Source organism: Salvelinus sp. IW2-2015, linkage group LG9 (genome assembly GCF_002910315.2).
Source record: "Salvelinus sp. IW2-2015 linkage group LG9, ASM291031v2, whole genome shotgun sequence".
Lineage (NCBI taxonomy): Eukaryota > Metazoa > Chordata > Actinopteri > Salmoniformes > Salmonidae > Salvelinus > Salvelinus sp. IW2-2015.
The window spans coordinates 14157143-14172593 of NC_036849.1; the positions used below are offsets into that span (position 1 = coordinate 14157143).

Here is a 15451-nt window from a genome sequence, read left to right on the forward strand (position 1 = left end):
CATCCACAGTTTCTTCTTTGAAATATGGCAGTTGAACCCTCTTGAGAAGCCTGAGTAAAATTGCCTATCATCACTTGAAAAAAAATTGTTAATGTGATTTGTGCTTATAACAGCTTATTTTCACAGCCTGCCTCTTTTTACACTTTTATCTGACAATTTCACAACATAACCAAGGATTCCATGATCCAATATTGTTTGATGTAATCCAATCCCAATAATTTTAAGAGAAATTGTTGATGATCTACAATGAGTACTGTACTTCGTTACAAGGAGAGGGTGGTAAAGAGGCCCTGGGAAGAGGAGTGGATGAGTTGCTACCCTAGACACTCAGTGATATAAGGTCAGTTCATAGACCATATATAAACATATGGTCAGTTGCACATTTCCACCCCTACTGGATTGGTGAGGGTAAGATTATCCTACATGGCTAAAAGGGAATTAAAAAGTTAATTTTAAATGGGCCTGGCTGGAGGCATAATTCATTGACCTTCATTCAACAACAACAAAAATCCTCCCTGCCTCACTCAACGCAACCCAGATACCTGTTGCTCATGCAGTGATGTTTGTTTGTAAAGCAGGTGTAAGTCAAGTAAATATAAACAGAAAGATATATGAATCACCACCTAATTTGTATACTTTTTTTTGCAGGGGAAATGACATAATCTCTTTTAGATACCTTAATATTTCGCCAGAGGGCAGTATGCCTCACGGCAAATTACGTAGTATTGACAAATGAGTAAGTGATTATTATGTTGTTTTTTTCAACGCTAAACCTTCTGTGGCTCTTCATGGGAGCTACAATTGAAATACGATGAGACTTTGGTGAGTAACTCCTCTCTTTCAAATGTAGATATAATTGAACATGTATTCAGACGAAATGGCTACAAGTGGGATGCGCTGTTGAGCTCTACATCCCGAGGGGTTCATACTGGTTGTGGCAGCCGGTTAAATGGCGTCCCTTGACAAGGCAAGAAGAAGAAAAAGAAGATGTATGTCAGGAGAAGTGTAGTATTATCACAAGGAGACTTCTACTTGGAATACGGAGGTGGAATGGATGGAAATGAGGATGCAGAGGAGGTCTAAGAGCAGAAGGGATAAGAGAGTGAGCTTGAGTCGGTTAAAAAGGGGAGATGGTTTGTTAAAAAATAATGGTAGAAAGTGTAAGCAGGGTGAGTTGAAGACAGGAGGAGAAATGTAAATGAATGAGGGTGTGGTGAAGTTCTCGGAGTCCGAGGCTTGCACCGAAGGTCGGGATAAAGATGAGTCTGTGACAGTAGGAGTGACATTTTTGGAAAAGGTTGACTCTTGCCTTTTGGCTGATCCATTTGTGATTTCAGGGTGGGTGAAAACCGACATGGGTGCTGTGGAATCGGTGAGGGTAACCAGAAGTGGTCTTGTGATAATTGTTTTGTGTTTCTGCTGGTCAGAGGGACCAGGCGCTCCATGTTAAACGAATGGGGGCAAGAGATGTGAATTGTTTTGCTCTCAAGAAAAGGGCGCCATTGAAAGGAGTGAATACTGACCAACTGAAGGGGAAGATTCCCGGTGTTTGTGATGCTCGTCGTTTGGTGCGACGAAGACAGGGTGGCGTGGGCAGTGAAACATAAGTCATTGTTTGCCCTACAAATTGATGTTAGGATATAAGTTATCCTGTACGAGCTTTTGTGCCGAATACATTGTTGTTACAGGTGTCAAGCTTATGGTCATGTGGCAGCAGTGTGTAGGAGGCAGATTCCTAGGTGTGCAGAAGGGCATAAGACAAAGGAATGTGAAGCATTGGGGGAAAGTAGTGGTCTGTGTTAATTGTAGGGGTGCCCATGTGGCTGGGGATCAGAAATGTCCAGTGCGAGATAGGCAGTTTGAGGTTTCCAAAGTTAGTGTAATGCAGAAGTTGTCATATGCTGAGGCAGTGAAGAAGGTAGATGAAGATGGGTCAAGGGGGAGGGATACTGAGAGGAGTAGTGTGAGTAGTCTATCTGTACCAGTACAGAGGGATGAACCAACAAGTGATATTTGCATCAGTAAGATTGGCTTTTTGGCATTTATAGCAATGGCTATCAACTGTACTGCAAGGATGGAACGTAAGTCGCAGATAAGAGGTTGTGGTGGCAGCTGCAGAGAGGTATTTGTGTGTCCGAGTCTTGATGTCAGAGTTACAGGGTGTGTTGAGTGGTGGTGTCCCATCCTTTCAGGCTGTTGGCCTGAAGTAGGACTAAATAGATTTAAATAGTGGAGTATGGTATTTATTTAAGTGAGTGTAGTGTTAGATGGTAGGGTATTTTTTTTATTTATTTTTTATTCAGTGAAGTACAAGGGAGTTATACTCCAGTCTAGTAGGTGGCGGTAATGCAACATGTATTGGATGCCAACTGCCGTTAAACCTCATAGAAGAAGAATGTATTCAGACGTGCGGCATGTCAGGATGTGTAGTTCGTCTTTTATGTTTCACATTTATTAAACCCCTGAAAAACATTAACCTTGAACGCTGTAGACAGTAACCCTAAACCTTCAAAATAGATTTCAAAACAGTGTTGTTTTTTGATGGTGATTGATTTGTATTTGTGAAGGTGCTAGAGTGCAGTATTATAGGTGATACTATATTCTAACATGTTTATTTTATCTTCCTATAACACAGGTTGAACAATAAAGAGCTGCATATTTCTACCGACCAGGCTTAGGCCTGGTCACACTACGTTCCACCTGTCTAGTCTTCTTCTTGACCTCCCCCTCCCAGGAACAGTAAATAGTTACAGTATAATGTCTTCAGGCCCACCTCAGTCGCCCACAGTGGCTAAGACAGAGGTGACTGTTGAAGGAGAATGCCCTATCTTCGCTGCCACCTTTGCCTACTGGGACAACATCCTGGGCCCGCGGGTGTGTCACATCTGGGCTCCCAGGTGTGAGCAACCACTGTTGCTGAGCGATGGCGAAGTCACCTTCCTGGCCAATCACACGCTGAACGGGGAGATTCTGCGCAGCGCAGAGTGCGGCGCCGTAGACGTCAAGTTCTTCGTCCTAGCCGAGAAGGGTGTCATCATCATCTCGCTCATCTTCGACGGCGAGCTGAAGGGTGACAAGAACACCTGTGCCCTGTCCATCATCCTGCCGCAGACAGAGCTGGCCTTCTACCTGCCCTTGCACATGGTCTGTGTGGAGAGGCTCAAACACATAATCCGCAAGGGACGCATCTGGATGCAGAAGGTAAGTATTCAGATGCCATGTTCCAAATCTGCCTCATACTAGGCCATCCCCTTAAGGCAGTGTTTCTCAATCCATTCCTAGGGAAATGTATGTTCTTGTTCTAACCCAGCACGTGAATGATCTATGCTCTCCAAAGAGCGAAATGGTTAAAATCAAGTAAGTCAGCACTAACACCTGAATCATGAAGCCTGCCATGCCTTTTTTTGTCATTGACGTACAGGGCTACAACATCATTTCTGTGCTGTCATCAGAGATTGTCCCCATCATGGAGCTGCTGTCATCCATGAAGACACACAGTGTCCCAGAGGACATAGACGTGAGTATCTGAAGCAATCATGCACATTGGGCAACACTTTCATCATGCAAAACAGTACTTTGCAAATACTACAGTAGAACTCTGCATACCCATTTATGTAGGAACTTTTCTTAAACAGTTACCTCCACGAGAAGGAGACTATTATCACTACTGTCACATTATTACATCCAAGAATGACATCGAACTAGTTTCACTGATTTGTTAAGTGTCACACGGCTTTCGTTACACCCCCCCAAAAAAACGTTGAAAATGAAACTAAAACTTCAAAGCCTCCACATCATTCATCTATGTTAAAAAAGAAAGCTCAAAGTGCTAACCACTGAGGCTCGACTGAAGCTTTGATAAACATTTTGATGTTCATCAATGAGACAAATTGCTAACTCACTATTCCACTTTAATTTTCTGTATGTCTCGCTATAGTAGGTATAAAAAAGAAAAAAAAGATCTTGTCCTTCGTGTCGATGATTATTTCACCAAGAACCGTGTTTGTTCCCTCCGTGTTAGATCAAAGACACCATCCTAAATGACGATGACATCGGAGACAGCTGTCATGAAGATTTCCTGCACAAGTAAACACTTTTAGGAAACTTGTCTGGGATTCAGTCCTAGGCCTACCTTGTATAGAAATGTAATTATGAAAATTGGAAGCATCTGCTTGCGAGTTGTCTACCTGGTATTTTTGCAGTGGCCAAAACCATTATTTTAACCAAAAATTATGCGTAATCTTACTTGCCCACTATCAAGAAACAACTTTGAGTGCTCCTGTGGTTTTATTTTCTGGGATAGTCACAGGGTTGAAGAATGTTTCACTCTCCCTCAGTTTAGCACCTTTCCTCTCCTTTTTTGTCCAAGCTGGGTTGGTCCATTGGGTACACATTGCTTACCTTGCACACTATATTTGTGATTAGGTCGTAGTTATCAGTGGAGTGCAGTTATGCACCCCTGACAGATCTGTCGAAACAATTATCTTAGCTGCCTGTGGAGATGACAAATGCACTGCAAGTCACAATTTATTTACTCAGCTTTTGAGTGTTCTTGCAGTAGTCAGGAAACACTTTTGTGTCATGAGATTTATTTGATTAATCCTCTTATTTGGACATTTAGAGGCCGATATTGAATGACAGACACACAGCAAATCTTTTACTATCCTTGTGGGGACCTAACATTTATTTCCATTCAAAATCCTTAACCACTAAACCTCCTAACCCGAATGTAACCCTTAACCTAACCCCCAAACCTAAAATAGCCTGTGTATTCGTGAGGATCTGGGAAATGTCCCTGGACTTTTGGGGATTTCTGGTACCCACAAAGATAGTAATACAAGCCCACACACACACACGGACACATTTCATTACATTTTAATCTTGCTCATGTTCTCATTATACTAAATTAATATCAAGTGACCATCCCTCATCCTTGTCATTAATAAATAATACACCAAATTAAATTTGCCTCCGTCTCTCAGGGCAGTCAGTTCTCATCTCCAAACTTGTGGCTGCTCCATGGTGGTCGGAAGCAACCCAGACAAAGTCAACAAGGTACTGACAGGCTGCCAATACTCTGTGCTAAGCACATGCATACACTGGCTGATGTATCAGCATATGTATTCACACTCATCCACACACTAGCTGTATCAACATAAATGTTCTAGACACAGACGTGTCTGCATATGTTATTGTGTATCTAAAATATTACAGCATACAAAATCCCACTACTGGTTCACACACATCTCCAAATCCTCTCTCCCTCTCGGAAATGTGGATGTTGTTGAAAGGTATTCCACATTGATATTCATATGTTTTCTTGCGCTCTAGATAGTGCGCACACTGTGCCTCTTCCTCACCCCTGCTGAGAGGAAGTGCTCTCGGTACTGTAAAGCTGACTCTACTTTCAAGTATGACACAGGACTGTTTGTACAAGGCCTCCTCAAGGTACCACACCACTCTAAATTACAGTTTTCCTACTGGATGTGCCAGCCCAGCACTAACACACCTGTTTCAAATAATAAACTAATAATGAGCTTCGGTTCAATGAGAGATACATTAAAGCCTTGTTTTACTCACATCGATATTATCCCATTGTAAGTGCATGTAAATGTAATGCAAATGAATAGTCTTTATTCAAACCAAGGCCTCAAAAAATGAACAAAAGCTCATACCTTTACAACAGACTGCCACTTTGGCATTGTGATCCCCCTCATTACTCTCCCACTCCTTTCTCCCACCCAGGACTCCATGGGCAGTTTTGTCTTGCCCTTCCGCCAGGTGCTGTACTCACCCTACCCGACCACGCACATCGATGTGGACATCAACACGGTGAAGCAGATGCCACCCTGCCACGAGCACACATACATTCAGCGACGCTACATGCGCTCAGAGCTCAGCGCGCTCTGGAAGGCGGCCAGCGAAGAGAACATCGCCCCCGACACTGGCATCCACACCGAGTCCTTCACCCCCGACCTGTATGCTCTCTTCTCTCCTGTTCTTCCAATTAGATAGGAATTGGCCATGTTTATTTTGCTGCCTAACGCATTGCTTGATTTATTTGAAATGTATCAAATTTGTATTTGTCTTGTTTACATTAATGAAAGAAATATGGATGTTATTCTGTTTTTTATGACCACTAAAAGCTCCACTCTTTTCTCAGAAATGTATTTCAGGACGTTATGCATAAAGACACCCTGGTAAAGTCATTTATAGATGAGGTAAGACACCGGCACAAAGTAAGCAACAATATTTGTGGTGCGAAAAATGTTCTTGTCATTTGTCAGCCGTTAAAGGCTTATCACGGCCAACTGTAATAGTTAATTCTGTTTTGTTCCCAGGTGTTCATGCTGAAGCCAGGTCTCAATCTGCGAAGTACTTACTTGGCGCAGTTTTTGCTGATCCTTCACAGGAAGGCGCTCGTACTACTCAAATACATTGAAGATGAGACGTGAGTTACCTCTCACTATGGAAGCAGATGTAATTGGTTTTAATATGACTTTTGCCACAGCACAGCAGCACACCATGTAGTACAACTTTTGATAACAGTTTGAATTCGCCACCCACAGGCAAAAGGGAAAGAAGCCTTTCCGCTCCTTGCGCAGCTTGAAGACCGACCTCGACCTGATGGTGGAAGGTGACCTGAATATCATCATGGCGTTGGCTGAAAAGCAAAGGGCTGGACTGCACTCCTTTGTATTTGGGAAGCAATTTTACACCAGTGTACAGGAGCGAGATGTGCTCATGAGCTTTTGACTCTTACTCTCATCCTCATGAAATGTTTTTATCAGCTTTTAAGAAATGGGAAAGAAATTGACATATGACTTGTCCAAAAGCTACCTTTGCTAGGTGACATGTTTTGTCCACTAAAGAGGGTGGAAGTGTTAAAATGTGAAGAAAAAAAAAATACAGTATGACAACCAGAATATTGAAATTTCAGAGGTCAATTTAAAGTCCAAAAACTTCTTCAGTTGGATTTGTGCTGCTGTCCTTTATTGCTAATATTCATTGTTTTATTCAAAGCATGAGTCTAGTGTCTTCCATGTCTGTGTTGTACAACAAGCCCTTGATGGGACTCCACTTTATTTGTGAAACATAAATGTTTGGATACCATTTATATCAATAATGGCACAACAATCTGGACTTCCTCTATCTATTGACTGAATGACCACAACAGCCATGTCCAGGTTATGAACCATGTATTGCAGTATGCACTGTATGTCTGAGCATTCATGCTGATTGTTGACTAGAGACAGGTTTGTTTAAGTAAGTTTGAAATGTACATCATGTGTATAGAATTAATTATTAGCGTACCTTATTTGAGGTATAATGTGATATACCAGGCCATATCATATCGGTATCATGTCTTGACATTATTTTGTCATCATAATTACCCTTTGACATGATACTAAATGTATCGGAATGTGTGTAAGGCTTTATCATGTGGCAACTTTGACTCATCTCACAGTGGCCTTAACTTACAGTATTTTCTCACTAGCTTTCATTTGGTAGATCAAATTTATTTATATAGCCCTTCTTACATCAGCTGATATCTCAAAGTGCTGTACAGAAACCCATCCTAAAACCCCAAACAGCAAGCAATGCAGGTGTAGAAGCACAGTGGCTAGGAAAAACTCCCTAGAAAGGCCAAAACCTAGGAAGAAACCTAGAGAGGAACCAGGCTATGAGGGGTGGCCAGTCCTCTTCTGGCTGTGCCGGGTGGAGATTATAACAGAACATGGCCAAGATGTTCAAATGTTCATAAATGACCAGCATGGTCAAATAATAATAATCACAGTAGTTGTCGAGGGTGCAGAAAGTCAGCACCTCAGGAGTAAATGTCAGTTGGCTTTTCATAGCCAATCATTAAGAGTATCTCTACCGCTCCTGCTGTCTCTAGAGAGTTGAAAACAGCAGGTCTGGGACAGGTAGCACGTCCGGTGAACAGGTCAGGGTTCCATAGCCGCAGGCAGAACAGTTGAGACTGGAGCAGCAGCACGGCCAAGTGGACTAGGGACAGCAAGGAGTCATCATGCCAGGTAGTCCTGAGGCATGGTCCTAGGGCTCAGGTCCTCAGAGAGAGAAAGAATTAGAGAGAGCATACTTAAATTCACACCGGATAAGACAGGAGAAGTACTCCAGATATAACAAACTGACCCTAGCCTCCCCGACACATAAACTACTGCAGCATAAATACTGGAGGCTGAGACAGGAGGGGTCAGGAGACACTGGCCCCATCCGATGATACTCCCAGACAGGGCCAAACAGGAAGGATATAACCCCACCCACTTTGCCAAAGCACAGCCTCCACACCACTAGAGGTGGTTAATGGTATATGCTAGTGAAACCATAATGTTATTAACCCCACTGGCCTTCATGCTGATGCAGCATAATTCTCTAACATTTGTAAATGCATCCATGATGATAAAAACATGTCAATACAAAATGGTATGCATATTTACTACAATTAGTTTACACACATTTACTACAGTCTTCCAGAAAGTGCCTTGAAATTTCCTCATTCTGTTGTCTGAACGACCTCTTTGGTACAGCCTCTCCCATAGGCTGTTTGGCAACCTTTTACGAAAATGAAAGAGAACGTTGGATTACCTTGGGTCTGAGTAGAGTAACGGGTCGCCAAACAAGTCATGTGAACTCCTTCCTGTCACGCGATGTGATTGAGATAAAGATGTATACATGTAACCGATGTGAAATGACTAGCTAGTTAGCGGTGCTGCGTGCTAATAGCGTTTCAATCGGTGACGTCACTCGCTCTGAGACCTTGAAGTAGTTGTTCCCCTTGCTCTGCAAGTTCCGCGGCTTTTACCAAGGCAATCCAACGTTCTCTTTCATTTTTGTAAAAAGGTTGCCAAACAGCTGCCAAACAGCCTATGGAAGAGGCTGTACCAAAGAGGTCGTTCGGACAACAGAGTGGGAAAACTCACCATTTAACTTAGTCCAGATGAGTCCCTAACAGGGTAACATAATTTCAACTGTGGTATACAACTATGTACACACGGAAGCTGAAAGCTTGAACTTAAAACATGATGCTTCACCAAGAGTGGAAGGCCTCTGTATAGAACATCCATTTCACTGACGGTTGATAAGTATGTACAAGGTTCTCGGCATGCTCACTTTTCTGGGTTGAGAGCGTGCCATGCTCAGAACCCCAGACCCCACTGCTGGTGTGGACATAACATTAGGTCTGTAGTACCTCATGAAAGTCATGGGTGTTGACCAACTTGCAGCAACACAGAGTCCAGGGAGCTCCATCTGAACAGTGCTCACGAATAGACCATACCCCTGGTGGAGTGGGCTACTACGCCATCTGGAGTTGGTCTATAGCTCAAATGCCAGACAGCTAGATCCAGATAGGTCCGGCTGGCCAGATAGCTAGGCTGTCATTGTAAATAAGAATTTGTTCTTAACTGACTTGCCTACATTTACATTTAAGTCATTTAGCAGACGCTCTTATCCAGAGCGACTTACAAGTTGGTGCATTCACCTTATGATGTCCAGTGGAACAACCACTTTACAAACTAGTTAAATAAAAAAGCTAGGTCCGGCCAGATAGCTAGGTCTGACTTAGCTATCTGGCTGACCGGACCTTGCTTTCTGGACGGCCGAACCTTGCTATCTGGCCAGCAGGCTGGACATACCTATCTGGACCTTGCTATAGGAAGATTGCTAGGTCCGGCCAAAAGGCAAGCCAGTAAACATCTTTGATATTAAGCAGCTCAATCACATGCGTGAATAGGAAGGAGTTCCCACAGGTTATTTGGCGACCCGTTACGAAAAACAAAGAGAACCAATGCATTAGGTAGCGTCCATGCATAATAATACAACATTACAGTTGATACGCTGAAATAAATGCCTATCTTCAAGTAGGATGTACAAACTCCTTTCTATTGGTTGATTCATCGACCACCATTTACCCATTGGTCGAACTTTGCATGTGGTGTTTGCGACAAAAAAAACAGTAAACTAGCTAGATCAGAGATACTTTTGAGGAGATGGGAAACTAACGGATTCTAAATTAGCGCCATTTGTGTACGTTGCCCATGCTACGTCAATGGGCCGTGCGGTGCATTCTGGGCGATTCTGGGACATGGAGAGCTCTCCTTCAAGGAGTGAATGGGAGTCAACTGGGCGCTAGCTCAAAAACCCAACCGTAGCATGAATTTCGTTAACAAGAAGTACAACATTACAAATATTTACCAAGATGTGAGATAAGTAACTTGCCGTATGTAATATTGTATAGCATTGGAATCGTACAATTGCGTACTTTTCAGTAAAATAAGCACGTTTCTCGACTCACCCTGACTTTGAGAAGGGATTGCTTAGCATCTGCGTGACGGATCATAACAACGTGATCGCGATTGGTCGATAGTCTGCTGGGTTATACGTTCATCCATTCATTTCCCAATTAGATTCCTATCTCCTCCTTTCTGTAATATCTCTGGCTAGATGCCATGTAAATATTCTGGAGAGCCGCTAAGGATGTCTAAATGAACAAAAGGATAGAACTCCCGAACAATTGGAGCAAAATGAAATCGAATGCCATACAAAGTATATCAAGGTTTGTGTTATCTGTTTTTGCCCTTATACTTTCTATACGGAGAAAGACCAAGTCGTTGGGTGCGGCCTGGCTGTTGTAACATGCTAACTAGTCTAGATAGCAAACGTCATTAGCTTGCTTACCTGAAGCTTTGGGGAACCGTGGCTGTCAACGATGCTGCAAGGCAGACATGGCGTTGCAAGTGTCTGTTGGTTTACTTGAAATGACCCTATTCATGTGTTTTGTTCATAACATGTAGATACATTAATGACCTCAGAATTCCCCAAATCTCAAATTAATTGTTAGCGTACGAGTGTATAAACTGGCGCTCGTGCCCACACAGCAAACAAACCGAGCTAGCTAATTTGCTAACTGACTAACTGAAGTAGTTTTCAAAATGTTGATCATTAACGGGGACCCTCCCCTGGTCGTTGAATACGATCGATTCGGGACCCCCCCCCCCCCAAACATGGATGTGCACAGCAGCCAGTATTCATTGCAATCGTGAGAGTGCAAGGTCGTTCACTCTTGTTCTGAAAGCCACATAACGTTAGCTAGCTGGCTAACTAAGCCAGCTTGCCTCTTAGCTAGCTAACTTACAAACAGAAATACTCCCATTTATGACCGTCACAGTATATTTCATCTGGCCAGACAAAACTATTTGTCATGATGGTTGCTTCACTTATGCTGTTGTCAAACATCCAATTTACCATTGCAACATTTTTGAGCCTGCCTTGAAAGATTTAAGCAGTAGAGGCTCTTTAGAGGAGGAAGGGGAGGACCATGCTCCTCAGTGAATTTCATAAAAATAGTAAAACATTAAAGCTATCCTTTTAGATAACTATACTAAATTTATTCACGTCACCAAATAATTTATCAAAACACACAGATTTGCAATGAATGTCTACAGTGTCCCCAACAGCACTCTGTAGGATAGCACCATGGTTAGCCGGAAGACAGCTAGCTTGTGTCCTCCTCTGTGTACATTGACTTCAATACTAAACCTAGGAGGCTCGTGGTTCTCACCATCTTCCGGCTACACAGTAATTATGACAAATTCCAGAGGACGTCCTCCAACCTATCAGAGCTCTTCCAGCATGAACTGACATGTTGTCCACCCAATCAAAGAATCAGATACATAATCTACTACTGAAAGCACAAGCTACAGCTAGCTAGCACTGCACAGTGCATACAATGAATGTGTTGAGTAGTTGACTCAGAGAGAAAAAGACAGTAGTTTAACAGTTAACTAATTAATTTCTTCAAAAATGGAGCACCGAGAGAGGTATATTTCATCTATTTGTTTTACTTCCACTTACTTAGCTAGAAAATGCAGCTAGCTAGTTTAGTGTACTCAAACACCATGCTCAAACAGCTATGCTATGTTAGCTAGCTGGCTTTGACTATCCAACACAAGACTGGAACAATTCAAAGTCGAGGTTGAAATACTGTCTGCTTGCATAAGTGTTAAAGAACACAATTCACGCCCAAGAGATGCTGAAAGAAATCCTATTTCTCCACTCGTGTTCCCGAGACAAAATTAACATTTGTTTAATTTCACTGCGAGAAATGTATAATTCTGCAGGAGTTGATATTACAGTTGAAGTCGGAAGTTTACATACATTTAGGTTGGAGTCATTAACTTGTTTTTCAACCACTCCACAAATGTCTTGTTAGCAAACTATAGTTTTGGCAAGTCGGTTAGGACATCTACTTTGCTCATGACATAAGTCATTTTTCCAACAATTCTTTACAGACAGATTATTTCACTTATAATTCACTGTATCACAATTCCAGGTGGTCAGAAGTTTACATACACTAAGTTGACTGCCTTTAAACAACTTGGAAAATTCCAGAAAATGATGTAATGGCTTTAGAAGCTTCTGATAGGCTAATTGACATAATTTGAGTCAATTGGAGGTGTACCTGTGGATGTATTTCAAGGCCTACCTTCTAACTCAGTGCCTCTTTGCTTGACATCATGGGAAATTCAAAAGAAATCGGCCAAGACCTCAGAAAAAGACCTCCACATGTCTGGTTCATCCTTGGTAGCAATTTCCAAACACCTGAAGGTACCATGTTCATCTGTACAAACAATAGTACGCAAGTATAAACACCATGGGACCACACAGCCGTCATACAGCTCAGGAAGGAGACGCGTTCTGTCTCCTAGAGATCAACGCCAATACCGATTATTGGAGGACAAAAAAAAGCTGATACCGATTAATCGGCCATTAAAAAAAATATCTATATATATATTGAGATTATTTGATGACAATTACAACAATACTGAATGAACAATGAACACTTGTATTTTAACTTAATATAATACATCAATAAAATCAATTTAGTCTCAGATGAAACATGTTCAATTTGGTTTAAATAATGCAAAAAGAAAGTGTTGGAGAAGAAAGTAAAAGTGCAATATGTGCCATGTAAGAAAGCTAACATTTAAGTTCCTTGCTCAGAACATGAGAACATATGAAAGCTGGTGGTTCCTTTTAACATGAGTCTTCAATATTCCCAGGTAAGAAGTTTTAGGTTGTAGTTATTATAGGACTATTTCTCTCTATACCATTTGTATTTCATATACCTTTGACTATTGGATGTTCTAATAGGTACTTTTAGTATAGTCTTCACACAGTTCGCAATGAGCCAGGCGGCCCAAACTGCTGCATATACCCTGACTCTGTTGCACAGAACGCAAGAGAAGTGACACAATTTCCTTAGTTAAAATAAATGTTTTTTAGCAGGCAATATTAACTAAATATGCAGGTTTAAACATGTATACTTGTGTATTGTTTTAAGAAAGGCGTTGATGTTTATGGTAGGATCACATTGGTGCAACGACAGTGCTTTTTTCACGAATGCGCTAGTTAAATCACCCGTTTGGCGATGTAGGCTGTGATTCAATGATAAATTAACAGGCACTGCATCGAATATATGCAACACAGGGCAAGCTAGATAAACTAGTAATATCATCAACCATGTGTAGTTACTAGTGATTATATTAAGATTGATTGTTTTTTATAAGATAAGTTTAATGCTAGCTAGCACCTTACCTTGGCTCTTGCTGCACTCGCATAACAGGTAGTCAGCCTGCCACCCAGTCTCCTCGTGGAGTGCAAAGTAATCGGCCATGATCGGTGCCCAAAAATGCCGATTACCGATTGTTATGAAAACTTGAAATCGGCCATTCCGATTATCGGTCAACCTCTAGAACATACTTTGGTGCGAAAAGTGCAAATCAATCCCAGAACAACAGCAAAGGACCTTGTGAAGATGCTGGAGGGAACAGGTACAAAAGTATCTATATCACAGTAAAACAAGTCCTATATCGACATAACCTGAAAGGCCGCTCAGCAAGGAAGAAGCCACTGCTCCAAAACGCCATAAAAAGCCAGACTATGGTTTGCAACTGCAGATGGGGACAAAGATCGTCTTTTGGAGAAATGTCCTCTGGTCTGATGAAACAAAAATAGAACTGTTTGGCCATAATGACCATCGTTATGTTTGGAGGAAAAAGGGGGAGGCTTGCAAGCCGAAGAACACCATCCAACCGTGAAGCACGGGGGTGGCAGCATCATGTTGTGGGGGTGCTTTGCTGCAGGAGGGACTGGTGCACTTCACAAAATACACTGCTCAAAAAAATAAAGGGACACACTTAAACAACACAATGTAACTCCAAGTCAATCACACTTCTGTGAAATCAAACTGTCCACTTAGGAAGCAACACTGATTGACAATAAATTTCACATGCTGTTGTGCAAATGGAATAGACAACAGGTGGAAATTATGGTTCTGCAGGTGGTGACCACAGACCACTTCTCGAGTTCCTATGCTTCTGGCTGATGTTTTGGTCACTTTTGATTGCTGGCGGTGCTTTCACTCTAGTGGTAGCATGAGACGGAGTCTACAACCCACTCAGGTAGTGCAGCTCATCCAGGATGGCACATCAATGCGAGCTGTGGCAAGAAGGTTTGCTGTGTCTGTCAGCGTAGTGTCCAGAGCATGGAGGCGCTACCAGGAGACAGGCCAGTACATCAGGAGACGTGGAGGAGGCCTTTGTAGGGCAACAACCCAGCAGCAGGACCGCTACCTCCGCCTTTGTGCAAGAAGGAGCAGGAGGAGCACTGCCAGAGCCCTGCAAAATGACCTCCAGCAGGCCACAAATGTGCATGTGTCTGCTCAAACGGTCAGAAACAGACTCCATGAGGGTGGTATGAGGACCCGACGTCCACAGGTGGGGGTTGTGCTTACAGCCCAACACCGTGCAGGACGTTTGGCATTTGCCAGAGAACACCAAGATTGGCAAATTCGCCACTGGCGCCCTGTGCTCTTCACAGATGAAAGCAGGTTTCACACTGAGCACATGTGACAGACGTGACAGAGTCTGGAGACGCCGTGGAGAACGTTCTGCTGCCTGCAACATCCTCCAGCATGACCGGTTTGGCGGTGGGTCAGTCATGGTGTGGGGTGTCATTTCTTTTTGGGGGCCGCACAGCCCTCCATGGGCTCGCCAGAGGTAGCCTGACTGCCATTAGGTACCGAGATGAGATCCTCAGACCCCTTGTGAGACCATATGCTGGTGCGGTTGGCCCTGGTTCCTCCTAATGCAAGACAATGCTAGACCTCATGTGGCTGGATTGTTTCAGCAGTTCCTGCAAGAGGAAGGCATTGATGCTATGGACTGGCCCGCCCGTTCCCCAGACCTGAATCCAATTGAGCACATCTGGGACATCATGTCTCGCTCCATCCACCAACGCCACGTTGCACCACAGACTGTCCAGGAGTTGGCGGATGCTTTAGTCCAGGTCTGGGGAGGAGATCCCTCAGGAGACCATCCGCACCTCATCAGGAGCATGCCCAGGCGTTGTAGGGAGGTCATACAGG

At 43.0% G+C, this 15451-nt stretch overlaps 2 protein-coding genes across 22 annotated transcripts in view; both read left to right on the forward strand.

Moving 5' to 3' along the window:
* The first annotated feature begins 712 nt into the window (after positions 1–712).
* LOC111968620 (guanine nucleotide exchange factor C9orf72-like) lies at positions 713–7143 on the forward strand. 4 transcript variants are annotated; one of them, XM_023994318.2, is made up of 10 exons: positions 713–822; positions 2636–3201; positions 3422–3517; positions 4022–4086; positions 4983–5055; positions 5332–5448; positions 5746–5978; positions 6164–6221; positions 6342–6451; positions 6570–7143. In XM_023994318.2, exons 2-10 carry the CDS (start codon positions 2758–2760, stop codon positions 6754–6756), a joined length of 1383 nt encoding a protein of 460 aa, XP_023850086.1. In that variant the 5' UTR covers positions 713–822; positions 2636–2757; the 3' UTR covers positions 6757–7143. The 4 variants fall into 4 exon arrangements, with proteins under 4 accessions (XP_023850086.1, XP_023850090.1, XP_023850087.1 ...); XM_023994322.2 differs by lacking the exon at positions 713–822 and adding an exon at positions 870–989; XM_023994319.1 differs by lacking the exon at positions 713–822 and adding an exon at positions 996–1102.
* A 3294-nt stretch (positions 7144–10437) lies between these two features.
* Positions 10438–15451, forward strand: part of LOC111968621 (bridge-like lipid transfer protein family member 1) — a 143185-nt gene continuing 138171 nt past the window's right edge. For 16 of the 18 annotated variants that reach the window (XM_023994323.2, XM_023994325.2, XM_023994327.2 and 13 more), the window contains exon 1: positions 10444–10579. Coding sequence is in view for 1 of the 18 variants with exons in the window: in XM_023994331.2 (XP_023850099.1) it covers positions 10558–10579 (22 nt within the window). In the remaining 17 variants the exon portion in view is untranslated. Of the gene's footprint in view, positions 10580–15451 lie in introns of all 18 variants that reach the window. The other 2 variants (XM_023994337.2, XM_023994331.2) reach the window with 2 other exon arrangements.